Source organism: Antrostomus carolinensis, unplaced genomic scaffold, assembly GCF_000700745.2.
Source record: "Antrostomus carolinensis isolate BGI_N321 unplaced genomic scaffold, ASM70074v2 scaffold9592, whole genome shotgun sequence".
Lineage (NCBI taxonomy): Eukaryota > Metazoa > Chordata > Aves > Caprimulgiformes > Caprimulgidae > Antrostomus > Antrostomus carolinensis.
Window position 1 is genome coordinate 59659 of NW_010300165.1, and position 19776 is coordinate 79434.

At 35.3% G+C, this 19776-nt stretch overlaps 1 protein-coding gene across 1 annotated transcript in view; it reads left to right on the forward strand.

The window, feature by feature from the left end:
- Positions 1-19776, forward strand: part of LOC104521128 (vacuolar protein sorting-associated protein 13B-like) — a gene marked incomplete at both ends in the record, with an annotated part of 97764 nt that overhangs the window by 50588 nt on the left and 27400 nt on the right. Inside the window, 2 exons of the mRNA XM_010163034.1 lie at positions 871-1279; positions 6878-6995. Coding sequence (XP_010161336.1) covers positions 871-1279; positions 6878-6995 — 527 coding nt within the window. The remainder of the gene's footprint in view (positions 1-870; positions 1280-6877; positions 6996-19776) is intronic.

Below are 19776 nucleotides of genomic sequence, written 5' to 3' on the forward strand. Positions count from 1 at the left end.
GTAATGAAAAAATCTTATAGAATTCTATCAAAATGTTCATTAAACTGTTAAAATAATGGTCTTCCTAGTTATTATTTTTCCATTTTTCAATCACTAGCAATGTGTGACTGAAAGACTTTTGAGGAAAATATGAAAACTGTTCTGTACATCTTCTGGGAGCTAAGCATCTAATTGTAATCTTTAGCTAGGAAATCTGTCCTAAGTAAAGGAATCTGCTATTTCTAATGTATAATGCAGTATATCTTTATTTAGGTGATGTGCTTTAACATGTGGTACAGCTATTCTCTTTAAATACTCAGGGGTGATAAGGGCAAAATTATTAAGTTGACTATGGGTGGTTTATATAACCATGTTTAGATGGAGTGAAGCTATCTCAGCACCCAAGCATTACTTTAGTACCTGTGGTGCTTGAAGATACAGGAGGAACAATGCAAGGGAGTAAGATCTACTTCTAAAATGTCTAAAGTGAATGAGAAATCAAAATATATAAATCTGTGAAAAATTACCAGAAAATTTTGTTAAATTTAGACTCCTGAATATGGGGGGTTGGGGGGGATGGAGGTGGTGGCTGATTTGATTTGAATTTCATACAACATAAATAATCAGAACAGAAAAAAATGTTCAGCAATTCATAGTTTTAGCTGACACAATATAGTGAAGTGTGGACACACTGTGGACAAATTGTCCATTCAAAAAAATGAAAGACATTTTTTCTGCTATTCAGAGACAGTGGAAAGCTATTAGAAAATACCTTAAAAGATGATGAGTCGAAAAAACGCTAAAAATCCTAACTAACAGAGAATATGTTAATTGATGGATATTTCATGTGTACATTTTTTGCAGTAATTTTTTTTTTTTTCCTTGAAACAGACAACTGCAAAACTTTTAGATGGCTCACACCAACAACATGGATTTCTTTCTCTCACTTATACTAAAGCTGTGACAAAAAATGTCCGGCACAAACTGATATCAAGAAATGAGCGAAGAACATTCCATAAGCTATCAGAAGGTCACACTGATGGTTCTCCTCACTTTCTTCATGAGATCCTTCTGTCTGCTCAGGCCTTTGATGTGGTCCTCTGTTTTCCTTTGCTTAATGCGATTGCAAGCATTTTTCAAGCCAGGTTGCCACGGAGTCAAAAGGAGAAAAGAAAATCAGCAGGCCAACCTATGAGGACTCATGCTCTAACATCCCGCAACTTGCCTCTGATTTATATCAACACTGGTGTAATAAGAGTCTTCTTTCCCAAAAATGAGGAAGATCGTCATACTGCAGAAGGTACAATATTTCATGTTAGAGATTTTTTGCTGTTCAGTATTGTGGATAAGTACTGTAACTTAGTTAAATCACTGACCATTGGTAGGGCCTTCAGTTTTAAGGGTCAGAGTTAGGAAAGATCTAGCATTCATGCTAATTCTCCAAAGATTTGCTGAAAAGGTTTTTTTTAGGTATTTATTTGATCTTTGCTTTCCCGGTACCTATAGAGTTTGCATTTAAAATATTATTTATTTATTTATTTATTTATTAAAAAAAGGACAAGAATGTGGGAAGAGAACTTAACCCAGTTCTGCAGTGGTGATTCTTGTGTCAGCTCTGATTATGCTGATACCACTTCAGTCCCATAGATGCCTGTTCCAGCGATGGAGTGTAAACAGGGAGCCTTAGCTCTTGTGGCACCTGGAAAACCATGCTGTAGTGAAGCTGGTAGATATTACAGTTCAGTTTTGAGAATGTTATTAAAATGTACCTTGTGAATGATGCCCAAGAGATTATATAGTTTATAATTTACTTAGTAAATCTTAGTTTAAGCTATTCAGACTCTCTTATGTAAGAGACTTTCAGGTATTTACAGAGGTGTGAATAGCGTAAGCTGTTCTTACAAAGAACAGTAAGTAGCCATTTGATCTATGGATCATACTTTTTTCTGTAAGAACTTGTTTTCCCTTCGTACATAAAATATGTTTACATCCCTATTACAATCTTTAAATAAAGAGATGCTGATGTTAAAATTGCACCTTGTAACAGTTAATGGGAATGCAATTACTTCCATTACCAATAATTCTTCTAGAGATTAAAAAAAAAAAAGAAAAAAGAGAAAAAAGTATTTTACTAGTATCCTGGTATGTTTATAAAAGTCCTATAGGTATAGGGGTTTTTTTTACCATTTACCATTATATACAATAGCACAATGTAATCCTAAGAGTATTGTCGTTAGATTTTTCTCATAACCTAATTGCAAGAAGTGCAGACAGTGAGAATTTACTTAGATCCTTTTTTTTTTTTTTACCGGCATCCCCTACAATTTTCCAACTGGGAATGCTAAAAACACATGAAGATAAAATTAGACCAGTTGGGTTGGCAAGAAAGAATGATGATTCTAGTTGGAAGGGAGTTCTAGGGCATGCTGTCAAGGAAATATTTTTTTTAAAGTATGTTTTTGTACTGTAGCTGTATAGTTTATTAAAAAGAAATTATAAAAAACTTTGTCTTGTTATTATCCCTTGCTTGGAAATGCGTGCAAATAACAGAATTGCAATGGTTAAGCCTGGATGTAGGAAGAAAAACTATGTATACTTTTAAAGAATAATGCTAAAGATTAGCTTTATTACGTTAATAAGAAAGCCAGCTACTCTCTTCCACTGGAAAATTCTGAAATATCATCATTATGAAAATCAGTAGCATTCTCCTTTCATTTTTTCTTTCACTCCAGATTTTTCCAAACTCTCGTCTGTTTCTGAATGTGAAATAAATCTCTTCTCTCTTCTACTGCTTATTGTCTTCAAGAACAATAGAAATTAGAATAATGAGTAAGAGTTGAATGTGACCCACATTACTGGTATGCTAGGTCAGCAGCGTTATGTATTGTGGAGATATGCCCCAATAAGACCTCATTCGTTGTTTGTTGATTAATAGAGATTTTTAATCGAGTAAGATTTGTGTGTTTCAAGTTGTGATCACTGCAGTAAAAATAGAAAAACAATGACCTCAGTTTCTCTTCTAGTCAATCGTCCGCTGTTCATACCCTGTACCTAGTGATAGCTACCAAAACTATCCTCCCCTAGAAAAGCACATGTAATTGTGACATTAAGTGTAGAGTTAAAAAAAAATACAAATCTATTCTTTATTCAGGCAGTCCAAAACCAAACTTGTACAATGAACTGTTGTACACAAACACTATGAAATAATCACAATCATGGTTTTTCTCCTGAGGAATTTACATACACGCGTGCATCAACACAGCCACACAATTTTATAACATTTTAATTTCATGTTTGTTGCAGCAGCACCAGATTAACATTTCTTTTTGTGGGGAACTTGAGGGCAACTTTCTATCCTAGACAATAAGCAATGCTGCTTTACCTTAGAGTTTGATTTGTTAATAAATCAGGTGGTATTTCAAGCTCTGGCCAACAGCCCACACTTACTTAGTGATAAAGAGAACTAAATATATAAAACCAATATTTAACAAATAGAAGCAAGAATTACTGCATAGCAGAACACTATAAATAAAAACTGTAAATTGCAAAAAACTTATAAGGAGTGGTAGAGACAGGGAAAATCCACATCTGGCTGGTTTGAGGACAATAGGAACTTTTTTTAGTATGTACTAGGAGCAAAATATCAGGAATCACTAGAAAGGACATGATAAATTTGTTGATAGTGAAAAAGAAAAGCCAGCATACTGAATAAACGTATGTCCTGCATTTGTAGAAGTGATCTATTCTTGTCACATGTGCATGACTCTACTTTGAAGTCTTCCATAACATATGGTCTGTAACATCCTCCTTGCTTACTATTAAACAGTTTCAAATCAGTCAGACTGAGTAACTTGTGCTCAGGGATCTTAGTCTTCTGAGGCTAATTTTTAACACACCTTGGAAGAACAGGTTTTAGACAGCTGAAGGTATGTCTCATAAAATAAAAACTGTGATGTTCAAATAAAATTAAGACAGGTAGTTTTATTGCTGTCCCTCAGAGAATGTAAAGGAAAAACTGTATTACAGGATTCAGTTAATAATTAATTACATATTTGTTACACTATAATAAATATGGTTTTATGGAAAATTAGTCTTGTTAAACACATCTGATTTCCATTCTTCGTTATGGTTTCAATTCTTATTTAATAAAACGTTTGGAAAGATTTGATATGCTTAGACTTTTGTAAGGTGTGTCTCACGGTATTCTAATTTAAATACAACCCCATACAATATCTGTGAAAATGTTAAATGAATTAAAAATGTCTAACTAGAAGTCTAGAGAAAAACAAACAAACCTAAAAGTTGTCAAACATTCCCAAAGTTGTCAATTGAGAATAACAAGTGAAATTGGTATTTAATAATCTGAAAGTAAATATAAAACCATTGCTGCTAGCATCAGTGTATGTTGCAAAGAATTTTCTGAAGCAGATAATGTTAAGGACTCTATAGGTCATACATTACTTCTTGTAGATACTAAGTCTTCTAAAGCTAAAATTATATATCACGGAAATAATTTATGCAGACTATATCTTCAGGACTGGAGAGACAGTGGCTGAAAACAGCTTAAGGGTCACAGTGGACTTAGTGAAAAGAGCTAAGGGAGGTAGCTCTACTTCTGCGTATGGCAGGTGATGGAGTATCACGTCCAGATTGCTTTCTGTTCTGAAAAGCGAGCATTGATAAAAGCGGAGCTGGTGCTGAAACGCACCACAAATGTTAATTAAGTGCTGGAGAAGAAGTCTTACAGGGAGGGATTAAAAGAGCATAATGTTTTTAGCTCAGGGAGAAGACTGATGTGAGGGGGTAAAAACAAGTCAGATGGTGAACAACATTATTGCAATTGGGTCTGTAAGTTTTTCCTAGATTGTACTTACACAGTGTAGTGTAGACTTCCCCCCCCCCCCCTAAAATTTTCAAATATATATATTGAAAAGCTAATGGGAGAATTAATGGGTTAATGAATGGAGATATGAATTCATCATCCTAAATAGTGATTCAGATTACCACTCATTAAAAACCAGCTGAAAAAATTAATGCCTGTAATTCTTTCTGCTTTAAGATTGACTTAATTTCTTGACCTACAAGAATCTGTACACAAAAGAACCATGCCTAGCCTAGAAAAAAAATCCTAAAATGCTTACATAATAGAGGCTGTAATGAGTAGTCCTGTGTTTATTTTCCTTTGCTAAATGTCAGACAAATTAAAATTCTTAGCCTAAGGTATATTTTATTAAGAACCACTTCTCAGAATAAGGCATTTGCCACCTAATTAAGTTGTAATTACAATCTAAAGTATATTTAATACCTTCACTCCTTTTTCTTATGTGCGTATCAGGAAAAAAAAAATCCAACACATTAAGTGTACAGTGGCAGAAATTCTAATACTTAGTACAATGCCTTACTCATTCTTTTATCTAGAAGTTGAAAAATGCAGTTTCTGATTTAGTCAGCTCAACTTTTCTACCTTAGTTCTGGCAACCAAACTATCTGTATATGGTTTTGCTCTGCTCTGGGGACTAAAGGATTTGACTTTGCTTTTTAAATAGATGAGGTTCTTTTAAGTAAATCCCTTGTGTTCTAATTTAGTTGTGTGTCAGAACTTGTGTAACAGCTCTGCTGCATGTATCCCCTACAGTTGTTTCAGAATATGATATTAGAATTTTTGTGAATTCTTTGATTTAGTATATCTGTTTAAAAATGCACTTATGTATGTTTATAGCTACAAAGCATGATGTCTTACTCACCAAGACATCAACATGTCTGGGGAAACCATTTTTCAAGCTCATAGATTTTGCTGGTTCTTTCCACACCGAGCATTTCATTCTTCAGTAAAATATTTAGACTCTATTCTGCTACTTTCATTTTGTTGTCAGAACTCATATGTGATAGTCTTGCAGAATTTCCTTGGACATGAGACCAAGTATGATGTCATTCCATTCTTGTTATATATCATGCTGGTGTTGCAGTGAACCATTTCACTTCAAATGATGAACTCTCTGAGCTTGCCTAACATGTTCTCAGGAGCTTCCTAGTTACTATGGAGTCTTCTGAGCAGAAGCTTATCCAAATGTTTTGTGTATGTTTGTGCCTGCCTAGAAGCAGATGCAGTAGACTCAGTCTTTTCCTCTAAGGAAACTTCACAGAGTTTGTTTACTGCAAGAAATGTGGTGCTGTTTTTTTCTGGGCAGAACTTTGATTTTTCAGTCTGGTATGATCACTGCTTTATAAAACTAAGAATTTGTACATGTGGCTGAAATTTAAATATGATGGAGATGAAGTGGAAAGCATAGATTTTACTTCTTGGAGTAATTTTGTTATTGATGTGGAATTTACTGTCCAGTGCTGCATCTTGTTCTTTGTATATGTGTCGGATTTCAGATTCTCTTGTTTCAGTCCTTGTGTTTGAACTTTTCATGTGTGCTGGAACCCATACCAAATGCTACTAGGATGGTTACATTGTAATATCCTTCAGTGTTTTACATCTAAAGAACCTATGCCCATATTAAAAAGGATGCATTAGTCACAGTGCTTTACTTGCTGATATTTTAGCAGATAATTTTTGGAGAAACAGGCAGATCACAAAGAAGTCTGTGGGATCAACATAATTTTGAACAACAACAACAAAAATAAATAAAAAAATCAGAGATGATGAGAAGTCACAGACCAGCATTTAGTTGTGTGAAAAAACTCTGTGGGGAAATTAAATGACAATACTTTTGTCCTATATATCACAACAGTGCTATTGATTTTATGGCTTCTTTTTGCATTAGTTGTTGCTCCTGAGCAGAACTGAATCATTAACAGACATTCTAATTTAGATTTTTTTAAACAATAGTTTTTCAGTGTTTCTGCTATATGCATTTGACTTTTAATCAAATACATATTTTCTTCCTCCTAGCTACAACTAATCCAGCAATTAAAGAAGACACTTTGGTTCTCAAGATTGGATCTGTCTCTATGGCTCCTCAGGCTGACAACCCTCTTAGTAGAGCTGTGCTCAGAAAAGACATTTATCAGTAAGTGTTGTAGGAGGGGTTTGGGTTTTCATATATGGTCTCAGAAAAATTCATTTTGGAAGAAGTTAATTGATCAATAAAATGTGTACGTGCAGCCTGTAAAAATACTTTTCACATACAGTCTTTTGATACGCAAAACCAGGTTTTTCTGATTTTCTTCACTTGTGGGCTTTCAAATCCATTTAGACAAATCAAGTTCTTCTGTGAAGTGCTGATGAATAACAGAATTTAAATGTCAAGTCATTACGAAGCTTAAGCTCACAGATGAGAACATTTTAAGAGGCTTTCTTTTATTCAGCTACTACTAAGTTCACCTAAGAGAAAAGGAAATTTTTCGTGACTACCAAAGTGCTCAGTAGCCATATAGTGTGAAGGAGATAGATCTTAATAATTTAAATGGTAAACATATATTCAAACTGTAGGATTCTTGATGTCATGTAGATCAAAGCTGAAAGGAACACAAACTTCTAAGGAGCTCTTTCCCAGTAAACACATTTTCTGTGAAAATGTCATGCTCTGGATTGTGTCACTAAGTATGTGCAAACCACAGTAATCATATATAGGCAGCAAAACTGGTGAACATATGTAATCAACATGATAAAAGTAATATATGATCCTTAGTAGAGTTGGCACTGTTGCCAGACATGAAAGTATGGTTGCAAATAATACCAAGTGAGAAAAGTCACAGAAATACAGATGAACAAGTGTCTTATACTTCCCGTTGGTCTGTTTTTCAGATGTGGCAATATTTTTAACTACTTCATAGTGCTCTTCAATAGAAATTACAAACATCAAAATCTTTTCCCAGCAGTAAAACATTTACTGCCTAGAAAATGACAGCAAGTTTTACTTTTTGTCAAGACTAGAGTTTTTAGGAGACCATGAAATATCTCCAGTTTCTCTTCTGATCACTTAGAAGCTGTAAGAGAGACTATTTCTTCATATTTTCATGTGGAAATACTTAAATTAGTGTTTTTGCTTTTATGCTTAGCTATAGTAGGGGATTTTGGGGGGCGAGGAGGGGGAGTGTTGGGTTTTTTGTTGGGTTTTTTTTTTTTGAGAGGGTGGTTTGGTTGGTTTGTTTGTTTGTTTGTTAAATGAGCATTTTATCTATTGTATTATGGAGCTTTCGTGGAAAAAATCTTACAGCCTGGCACCAGCAACAGCTTTGGGTGGCAGGACCTAATCCAACTCTCAGTGTGCCCACAGATAAAAGAGACATTCCCAACATTTGTACAGACTTTTCCTGCTTCTGCCCTCTCTGTCCAAGGAGACTCCCGTGTGATATCTGCTTAGAGAGCTGCAGAACCAAATGTAGGTTCTACACTTATCACAACAACCAAAAATTTACCAGAAAAATCCCCTAAAGTGGAATCTGCAAGTTCCAATTTCTGTAAGATAATTTCTGTCACCTTGGGGAACTGTGGAGTGTTCCTTATGTGCACGTTACAAATCAGTGAGTAAGCAATGGGAGGGATGCAGTTGATATCAAAAATCAATGAAGCTGTGCCAGTTTACATTTTTGAGTCTGATATCTTTGCATCTGTGGCTTTACCTGAAATGCAGAAATTCTGTGCTTTTCAAACCAGAAGTTACTCAATTGCTTAAAGATTCTGTTGCCCTTTTGCATTACATGTCTCTGGGTCTTATATAGATAAATATTCTAGATTTGTGCGGTGTATATTTGGTTTTCCTAGCTTTATACAGTTAGGATATGCTTCACTCCTCCTTTAGAAATCAAGACACCAAATGTGTAAGGTAGAAATAAGCACTGAGCCACAGACATCTCTCATCTGACTGTCACTGGTTTCTTTGCGACCAGTCTCGCATCATGCTTCCTCTGTCTTTTTCTGAGAAATGTCTGCCATTTTCAGTAATTTCCTCTAACTGCTTCAGTGACCATTCTTCTAATTTCTCAGCAGCTGTCAAATGACTCAGTCTTATCTTAGTTCCTTTAATCATCCAATTATACTAGCTTTAGTGTTTTTAAAATACGTTGAGACTGAGTGTCAAGTTACTTTGCAGAGTTTTATGAGACAATATTGAAGTTGGTAGTGGGTGGTCTTTTGACTTTGGGATGAGAGTTACTATTTTGATCTGTTTAAGCAAGCTTCAATGCTTTTGAGCAATATAAATAATTTTTTTTTTAATTAAAAATACTAAGATTCCAGTTTAGTGTCTAAGTAGATGCATTTTCTAATTATGTATTCTTTGATCCAGAACACACTGTAGTTACAGAAGCCTAGTTGAAGATAGCCCTTCCTTTTCTTAGATGGCAGTCACTGCGGTTAGACCAGTGGAGTTGAGTGGAGTTAATTTCACCATTTGTCAGTTTTTCTTTGGAAAATATAATACAAAGGTTTTTGTATTGTTAGGGCAGGATACACACAGTCTGTTTTCAAGGGGGAAAAAAAAAACCCAAAAAACAGTGGGATATTTTTAACACATCGGCCTGATGTTAGTATTTGTTTCTCCAAATACGAGATTTCTTAACTTACACAATGTTTGCCCTTTTTAACCTGCCTATAGTAGATGGTACCAGATAGCAAAAATGTGTAGCTGGAGCTTGTATAGAATGCTTACAAATCAAGTAGTAAAATGAGCAAACCCACACAATGTGTAACTCATGTTTTTTGCTGAAAGATTTCTTAGTAAATATCAACAGAGGTACAAGTAGTATATTCAGCTTAAGAGACTAAAAAAAAAAAAAAAAATTACAGCAGCCTGTTGATTACTGAAGAATTAGCTGCTACAACATTCTAATAATCCCAACATGTCATCTTCTGTCTCTTTCCAACCTTTCTTCTCCTCTAATTTGCTGCTGCTGCTGCTTTTAATAGAATAAAAGAAAATAAATCATTGTCTGAACCACTGTCTTTACAATATTTCTGGAACGGGGATAGAAACTTAATTTGTGGTGTCACTTTGGTTTGAACAGTCTTCTGTTTAGGTCTGAACTACAACCACATGCAATTAATGTCACTTTTGTAGTGTTTCATGAGAAAGAAGAACTTTTGCTTCTCATTTAGAAACTGTTCTTTTAGGAAAGGCTGAGAAACTTTTTCATGGCTAAAGGCTGAATTGAATTTCCAAATATCTTTTCAATTTGTCCCAGAAATTTATACATGAAAAACTGAATGTGCTCATTTATCATTAACAGAATGCCAGTGTGTGAAAAAAGGTAAAGCTGGTATGGCTGCAGGTCATACTGAATAGACCGGGCCACTTCTGGCCTGTAAGCTGAAGTGACTCCATCTGTGTTGTAAGAAAAATAGCTTACTGGCTTAACTTGGAGGGAGAACTAAGCTGAAAATGGAATGTTGGAAAAATAATGTGCCCCAAAAGTTTGTGCACAAATATTTTTTCAGGTGATCATTGGAAGTTGGAAAGAAATGTATTGGCATAGTAACTTCACTTTTCTTATATCATATAAAAATTAGTCTAAAAATAACGATTTCCTTCAGTAGAAAATGAACTAATTTAGTTTAGACCATTAATGCACATGGTAAACACAGATGCATGTGCCATAACAGTATATACAGGGCTCCTGAAAAAAGTGCAGTGACACATTTTAATGTGGTCACAGTAAAAGACAATTTCTCCTTTTCAATTTATTCCCCCCCTACTAAATCCTAGGACTTGGTTTGTTTTAATGATTTCTCACAAATTTCTGATTCTTAAACACCAGCTGAGGTGTGCTTGTCTTCAGCCAATATGACGAGAATTGTATGTTGGCATCAAGAAACTGACAGTTCTGTGAATCAGAACTCTTGCAGATACCAGAAGGCCTTGGGACAGGATCAAGGAGATGAATAAAAGAGACTTTGGATAAGGATACAAGTGAGGCAGCTGCCTAGCCTGGCTAGAGAGAGGGAAGAGCAGTTAATTAAAACTGTGAAGGAGTCACATAGTCAGAGTAAATGAAGTTTCTGCTAAGCAGGGAAGGAGAGAACCACATTTTTGAGGGTTTTAACTACTTGATCATGGTAAACCTGGGACTGGGGGCACTGCCGCTTGGAGACAACTCAGCAAGCTGCAGAAAAACAATTGATGTGGTAATTTCTTGGCTTGTGCGATCATGCTGTGTATGTTAGAACTTTTGAAGTGGCCAAATGAATGGTCAAATACGTTTGACAAAACAGAGAAATGTCTAGCAGTTTTGGGGAGGAGAAGTGCTAAGATAGGGAAATCATGTTAATGCCCTGATGGAGTGAAAGTCAGCTGGTTATCTGATATCAGAGAAATCACATCAGAGGGAAAATTTATAATACAACTATAGGAAAAGAACAAGCATCTCTTTGGAGGCTGAAAATGGCATTTCTCAGTCCTGGGCTCACTCTTGTTTGGCAGGCTGGTGTTTAGTAAGATAAAAATTCCAACTGATTTTTTTTTTTCCTCAAGATCTTCGTAAACCTCTCTTGTCTATGGATTCTTTGGTACTCAATATCAAAGGTACACTTATGCTATAGTGTTAGTATAATGAAATTAAGAATTTAACCATATGCCAACTGTACAGAGACAGTTGTGGTGTTTGTAGCAATGCTTTGTTCGCCTGGGAGAACATCAGTTAAGAGTTATTAGTGGTGAGCACTTCTCTGAAAACTTAAATATATGTTTTTATGTGGAGAGCACTAAAAGCAGTTATGTGGCTGATTCTGTTACAAAAATCCAAGGGAAGCATGGAATAATTTCATTTGGAAGGGACTTCTGTAGTTCATCTCAAAGCAATTTAGATCAAGTTACTCAAGTCTTTCTCCAGACAAGAAAATTAGCAGATTATTTAGATCTGTTTGATAATCACTTGTCAAAAGAATCAAACTTCTGATTGCTATGAAGCAATTCTGAGAGCACCAGGCCAGAAGATCCTTTTCCACGCATGGAAATGGCTGCAGCAAACAGAGTAGCATCTCTTGGGGTAGCTCGAAAAGCCACATTTCCTTCTTTGTGCATCTTCATATGTTTTCCCTTTGTCATTTCCTTAGTTCTTTCTCTTTTAATAACAGTGGCTAATGTAGAATATCAGCATGAATAAATTATAATACTTTAAAGAAGTGGAACTAATCAAATGTGTCTGTAATCATCTTAGCCAGTTTTCTGCCCAATTATCTCACATTCTGTGAGATAATTCTCACATTCTGTGAGATAATTGTCACCTTTTTAGATTACTACAGTATTTTCCTGTATATACAAACAATGCTTAGTACTATTAAGCTGAGTGTAGCTGGAATCCTTGAACACTTTTAGTCAGTGGAAACATGACATAAAAAGGACTGATTTTTTTTTTTTTTTTAAAAGTATGTTGGGGGTTTATAACAATAAATAGCACTAGTTGTGCTAAGCTACCAGCAGAACTGGCTAGTGTCAATAGGAAAATGGCTGAGAAAACTTAATCACAAGACCCAGCAATTCTGTTTCTCTGACTGAAGAATAAGAGGAAGTAGATGCATGGCTCTGCTTAAATATGAAGCAGCACAGATTTGAAATTTAAATGATATTTAGTTCTACTTCTGTGTTGGGATAAGGGCCCTATTATGCCAAATATCGTGCAAATTGCCTGCTTGATTATATAGATAATTGCTAATTATTCACAACATGGTTGTTTTTAGCAAACTCTGTTGTGAAAAATTAATTAATAGAATTTTAGTGAGTATGCATGAATGGACAGAGTAAAATAACTTTGAGGTAAAGTATTATTAAGATAAAAATGAAATTACTAACAAGGAGCATATTGAATACAGGCTGTTTGGAGGCTATTGTGAAAAATCCTTGCTTATGAAGACCAGAATAAATACTAGTAAACTAACAAATTCTGGAAGTTTAGGCAAACAGAATCACAAGCTTTCCTCAGCTTCGTCAATAAAGAATCTAATTGTTGTCCACGCTCTGGATTCATCATTTCTGAGATCCAAGGATTTCATTCATGTCATACATCAAAGCTTAATAGTCCAGGTCTGAATGTTCCATGGTCATTTTCATGTGTAGATCTTTCATAGATCAAAGCATAAAGCTGTCCTTAGACTGTTTTCAATTTGTGAATGTAAATTCTTTAAACACCAGCCCCCTCCCAGGGAAAAAAAAAAAAAAAAATCTATGTAAAGAGTTTAATCCAAAGGTGTCTGTGAATTACTTTGAATTTTTTCTTTATATTTTTCAGCAATACAAATAATTTTATTATAAATGTATCTAATCTGCTAGGTAGTTTACTGTTTTCCACAGGTTTTAATTCTTAAACATTTACAAATAACAAAATAATGTTGTTTTTCTTTTAAATTTCTGCTACTTATCTTCATTTCAAGGACCTTCATCTAGAACATGCTTGTAATAATCATGTAATGCCAACAATTGGTTAACAAAAATCCCTCAGTTCAAAAAAAAGGAGTAATAAACAATTTTGTATGTCTGTGCTGATAGTGCTGGACTGAGGAGAAGGAAAGAATGATGGAAGGAGTTTATGCAAGAACCACATACATAGCCAGCAGTCTGTGTAGAAATCTGTTTTTTCTTTCAAATGTGGTTTGGAAAATCAAATGCTTTTCAAAACTTTTCAACAGCACCCACATCTATAAGCACCTTCTCTTCAGAAATATTATTTGTTCAATATTAAATTGCTTTGGGACATATTTATATTCACAAAACTGTATCTTTAAACTATTGTTGCAAAAAGCCTGGATTTTCTATAACTGTAGTATGAGCAAAAAGGTTAATTCTTTGTTTTCCTTTTCAAATCAGTTAACAGATTTAAAAAATCTTTTTTTGCATAGAAGTTTAGTATTAAGATAGCTAAATGTTTGCTAGAATACACACCTAATGAATTAATTTCCTTTTAAGAGTTGATTACTTTATAAAGGATAAAACTGTATAAAACTTATTTTCCATTTTACTTTATTTTTCTGAGTACTTCATCGGAGTTTATTTGGTAGGCAAATAAGGAATTAGCTAATACTGACCTGTGTTTCTTTATTTTTCTTTTAATCAAGGCAACAAAGATAATAAGTAAAAAAATGTATGCATACGTAGTTTTTGACAGAAATGTGAGCAGGTCCTTAAAATGTGCATATGTATAGAGAATTAAAAAAACTAAAAGTTACAGTACATCATAAAACCTCTATTGCAGTTTTTCTTTCATTTCAAAATGTTTAAAACTGCAGAGGTAATGTTATATGTGAAAATAACTTTTACAGAAAATAAATTATAGTATTTCAAGGAGAGTATTTCTTTTATTACATAAAAGTTGTCAATCAGGGTTATGCTACCACCATTTTCAGTTTTGTTCTTCCTATGTTACAACAAAAAAATGTAACGATGAATATTTTAAACTTGTTCCTGTAATTTATTTTCTGATTTTTCAGATTTGAGATCAGGCTGGTTTTATTCCTCAAGATATGACTGTCTTTTTTTAAAAAAAAAAAAACAAACAAAAAAAAAAAACAAAAGCAATAAGATTCTACGTTTAATTTGAATATGGAATCTCTTTTTTGTTTGTTTAATAATATTTAGCTTTATTAATTGTTGAATTGGGGTTTGAATCAAAATACTCATATTAAATAACTTCTAAATAATGTTCTTTGCTATTGTACTTGAATCCATGCTTTTTTTAGCATAAGGACTGTTTATAAGTAGACTTTATCTTCCATAAGAATCCTCTATCTCTCTCTGGGAGACAGAGCTTGGAAGTAAAGTCTTTTCCTGCTTTACATTTCTCTCTTCTTCTATCTTTAGTAGAGAGATTAAAAAAAAAGTCTACATAGTCCTTTTACCCAATAAAATATTCGTATATATGGATAGCATTACATGGAAACACCACTCCTAATTAACATTGGTATGTTTGAGGCTATTGCAGCAGTTATTAATTTAAAACCCTCAGTGGAAACTAATTGTAAAATAACAGCTGGAACTGCCCATTTAGTTTCAGAAATGTAGCTTGTTAATTATCTAATTCCAAAAGCTATTCAAAGCTAAATTTGTATTTGAATTCAAGTTAAAAAATGTTCAGCTTTAACTGTCAGTCTTATTTTTACTTGAAATTTCTTTAGTTGTGAATTTTACTGGATCTGCAATAATAAATAACTAATTTGCCTAAATATATGTATTTAAAATACATTTCCTTATAATGTGATAGTCAAAATAAATTTCATAATAAGAAATGCGTTGCTACAACTTTAATTTTCTCTTTAATTCATCAGTTTAATCACTATGTGCTCCATACACATACCTACTTTATATTTTCTGTTTCACTTTGTAGGACTGAATTTTTTGTCTGACTTCTTTATGCAGTTCCTCATAGAAAGCAAGTTGAAATATGATTTATAGAAATATTCCTATCAAAGAGTACTGCCATTATTGTGTCATTTAAGCATCCATTTGTTGTTAATCAGGCAGCTCTTTTGAAAACCTTATTAAATAAGTCAGTAAAAATCCCCATCAAGTAAATGTCAATAAAGAATGAATTCAAAGGAATAACCAATTCATTCAAACACAGCAAAGATGAAATCTGTAAAATTGTTAGTTATTTTTGAAGTCTCCTAGTAACTCTCAAACAATGTGTATATTAAAAAAATAGTATTAAAAATAACATCCCTCCTCAATGATTTATTGTTACTTTCCATTTTGTTTTGAGAACTTAAAATGCATTCTGTCTGCAAAGTTTTTCCTTCCTTTCAGTTGGGTGCACTGCTTCTGACTTGGCTGAGTTATTTGCACAAATGTGTTCTTCACCCTAGCAGCATCTGGAGGAAAAGGTTATCAGGAGTGGTCAATATGAATTCACCAAGGTTAAGTCATGCTTGACCAATCTGATAGCCTTCTGTGATGGCATGACTGGCTGGGTAAAAGGGGAGAGCAGTGAATGTTGTCTACCTCAACTTCGGCAAGGCTTTTGACACTGTCTCCCATAACGTCCTCATAGGTAAGCTTAGGAAGTGTGGGTTAGATGAGTAGACAGTGAGGTGGATTCAGAACTGGCCAATTGGCAGAGCTCAGAGGGTTGTGATCAGCAACACAGTTTAGTTGGAAGACTGTAGCTAGCAGTGTTCCCCAGGCGTCAATACTGGCTCCAGTCGTGTTCAGCTTATTAATCAGTGACCTGGATGAAGGAACACAGTGTATCCTCAACAAGTTTGCTGATGATACAAGACTGGGAGGAGTAACTGATACACCAGAAGGCTGTGCTGCTGTTCAGCCAGACCTGGACAGGCTGGAGAGTTGGGCGGAAGGGAACCTAATGAAGTTCAACACAGGCAAGTGTAGGGTCCTGCACCTGGGGATTAATGACCCCAGGCACCAGTACAGGTTGGGGGTTGGCTGCAGAGAAGAACCTGGGAGTACTGGTGGATGACCAGTTGGCCATGAGTCAACAGTGTGCCCCTGTGTCCAAGAAGGCCAATGGTATTCTGGGGTGCATTAAGAAGAGTGTGACCAGCAGCTCAAGGGAGGTGATCCTCCCACTCTACTCTGCCCTGGTGAGGCCACATCTGGAATACTGTGTCCATTTCTGGGCTCCTCAGTTTAAGAAAGACAATAAACTACTGGAGAGAGTCCAGCGGAGGGCTAGAATGATGATTATGGGACTGGAGCATCTCTCTTATGAGGAAAGTTTGAGAGACCTGGGTCTGTTTCACCTGGAGAAGAAAAGATTGAGGGGAGATGTTATGAATGCTTATAAATACCTAAAGGGCGGGTGTCAAGAGGATGGGGCCAGACTCTTTTCAGTGGTGCCAAGCGACAGGACAAGGGGCAGCGGGCACCGACTGGTGCACAAGAAGTTCCATCTGAAGATGAGTTAAAACTTCTTTACTGTGAGGGTGACAGAGCACTGGAACTGACTGCCCAGGGAGGTTGTAAATATTCTCTAGAGATACTCAAAACCCTCCTCGATGTGATCCTGTGCAACCTACTCTAGGTGAATCTGCTTTAGCAGGAGTGTTGGACTAGATGATCTCCAGAGGTCCCTTCCAACCCCTGCCATTCTGTGATTCTGTGATCTCAGCCCTTAGTGAGGAGGAGAGGGAAGGAGGAATGAAATTAATTTTATGGAGATTCACAGAGATGTGTTTATGTGTGCCCAACAATCCTGCTGTAGAGGGAGGCAGATATTTAAAAGAAAATCTTTATAGATCTCTCAAATTCCTTGAAGTTTAACCTGGAAGATCATGAGGACTTGCTCACTTGTTTGGGAGGGACTCCAGTGGCAAGGCATGGTGAGGAGAACCACTGGCCTCCCTGGCCTCATCTACCAGTTCTAAATCAATGCCTGCCTAGCTATGATGGGCTAGCCTAGCACACACACTTCGGCGGGCGAATACGATAACAGCCTCATGCTTTACGTTCAAGCCTTGTTTTGACTATTTATCTCACTCTAGTACATTTGCTAAGTGGTGAAGGAGTTGCAGTAAAGTGAAGATCTCAGTGTTTAGGGCAATCACATTTAGTTCTTCTGGTAAAGCTTTTGAGTTTACACTGTCGTTATGATTCTTTCATTATTCAGGTATAGCTCTTTCTCACTAACACCTGGGTGTGATTTAGAACGAAATTGGGCATAGGTTTTAAGAGTCCCTTTAAACTGGCCTGTGGGTTCAGGTTGTGAAATTCTCAGGTTAGACAGTTTAGCTGTGAACTTGGGAGACAGACATGAGAGAAGCATCTCTTCAAAAAGAAGTCTGTGAAGTGTTCAATACCATATTTTGTATAATTTATTGTAGCATGAACTCTATTTCTTTGACTATTTAATCAAGATGCCATCATTTAACACCTTAAGGTCAGAAGTAAATAGCAGTTGTAAAGTAAAACTTTAACAAGGGCATTGCTTTCTCTTTTGTGTCAGTGCGCTACAGTTTGTTCTATAAAAAGGTTTCTCAGCTGTGGGTGATCTTAACTACCATATGTTCTGCAAAGTCAAGGCCAAGTTAAAGATATGTGGCAGCCTGAACTCAGAGTTTCCTTGGTCTTCTGATATTTCTTGCTTTCTCAAACACTGTTTTAACACAGTTAATTAGTATTTGCTGTGTGGTGTATATGGAGCTTGACACGTGAAGTTCATACACCTTCACTTTGGAAATCTGTAATATGTTTATGGTGACTGAGTGGAGGAGAGATTAGGATTTCCTTTCTTTGTACTGATTTGACATGCTGTTTAACATAGGTTTTTTTCCATTTTTTTTAAAATGCAGTTCTACTGTGATGATGCCTGTTATAGTAAAGCCAATTAAACAAATCAAACAAAAATTGTTTGATTTTTCGTTAGTTTTAAAAATTTTAAACTTATTTTATTCTATTATAATTTTGTATACTGAAATGCTCGATATTTTGAACTACTTGCCTTGATATTTCCTAATCTTTAGATGGTAAATACTTGTTGTGCATAGTTTTACAGGTTTTTTTTATTGAGACCTTAAGGTCATTGCAGTTCCCTTTTTCTTTTCCCTAGGAAGAGTCATTTCTTCTCCTTTTTGTTTCATGAGCTTTTCCACGTTTTAAATGAACCCCTCAGATATCTCACGTCTCTATATCTCCTCAACCAGCACTGAAACACACCTTTACTGAAATCAGGTTGTGTAACTATTTGCTTCCCTTAACTCCAATAATGGCCCTTCCTCCCATTTGAAAATATTTTTCAAACTGTTAATTCTTTGCCAAATTAATTCTTGATTTGCTACTACGGTGGAGAGAAACCATGTCAGATGTTTGAAGAGTTCTTTGAGTAGAGAAGTCTCTTGCCCTCCCACTGAAGCAAGTGATGTGCAGACTAGCCATGCCCAGTGAAGTGGCTAAAGGAGTAAAGCATGGCCCTGGGCTTCCCTGGGGCAGCCTGGAGTTGGGTGGATGTAATGTTGATTTTTAACATTACTTTAGCCATAGGCTTATTTGGGCAACCAATATTGTGCCCACCATGGTTGCAAATCTAAACTTGAGCTTTTTCTAAGCTTCTCTTTGCAGCCTCTTGGTGCTACTGGTTGTACTTATGTATAATGAGCTGGCTGAGGGAGATGAAGGAGCTAAAAAAATTTTGGAAACACTAGGCAATTTTTTTAAGTCAGGTCGTTGCCCTGAGTCTATTCATTGTATAAGCCCACAAGGATTAGCCTTAGCAAAAAGGTAGTGTTGGAGCAGCCTGGGCTTGGGTCAGCTTAATCTGCTATTGTGCTTCTGGCTTTTGAAATGCAGCACAGAATCTGACCCTATGAATTAAGAATTTTAATAAAATTAGCAGATTCAGCATTAACATTATTAAACATATTGTAACAGTTTAAAAAGGTAAACAAAAAAAGGCACAGAAATAAAGAAAAAAACCATTAACTACCATTTAAAAATCCCAGGATGCCTTTCACAGTTTACATACTCAGCAACTTGAGTGCAATGAAAAATTTTGCAGATAAGCTGTAAAACTAGAAAATAAAAGGAAATCTAAAAGCTAGTGCTATTTTTTATGTGAGTTGTGTTGTATGTTTTATGTTATAAAGGAAAATTATTGAAGTTTTAACATTTCTTCTTTCAAGTTGCTTCCCTTTAATCTTCCTTTTTCTCTAACCAAGTAGCTTTATTTTTTGCCTGTTATTGTAAAAAACTGGAGGGAATGAAGAGAGATGTTTGGGTTTCTGTTCATGTAGGAGAAAGTAATTCTTTGGTCCTTAGGAATTAATGCTATTTTAAGAGTTGGAGTGGTCCCACTATGTAAGTTACTTAAGCAAAGTTCAGTCATTTTACACAAACTCTTTAAAGTTTTTCCTGGGCTTTCTTTGCTGATTCTTAAAATATATGATTGAATCCATATATCAGGTTTACTTTT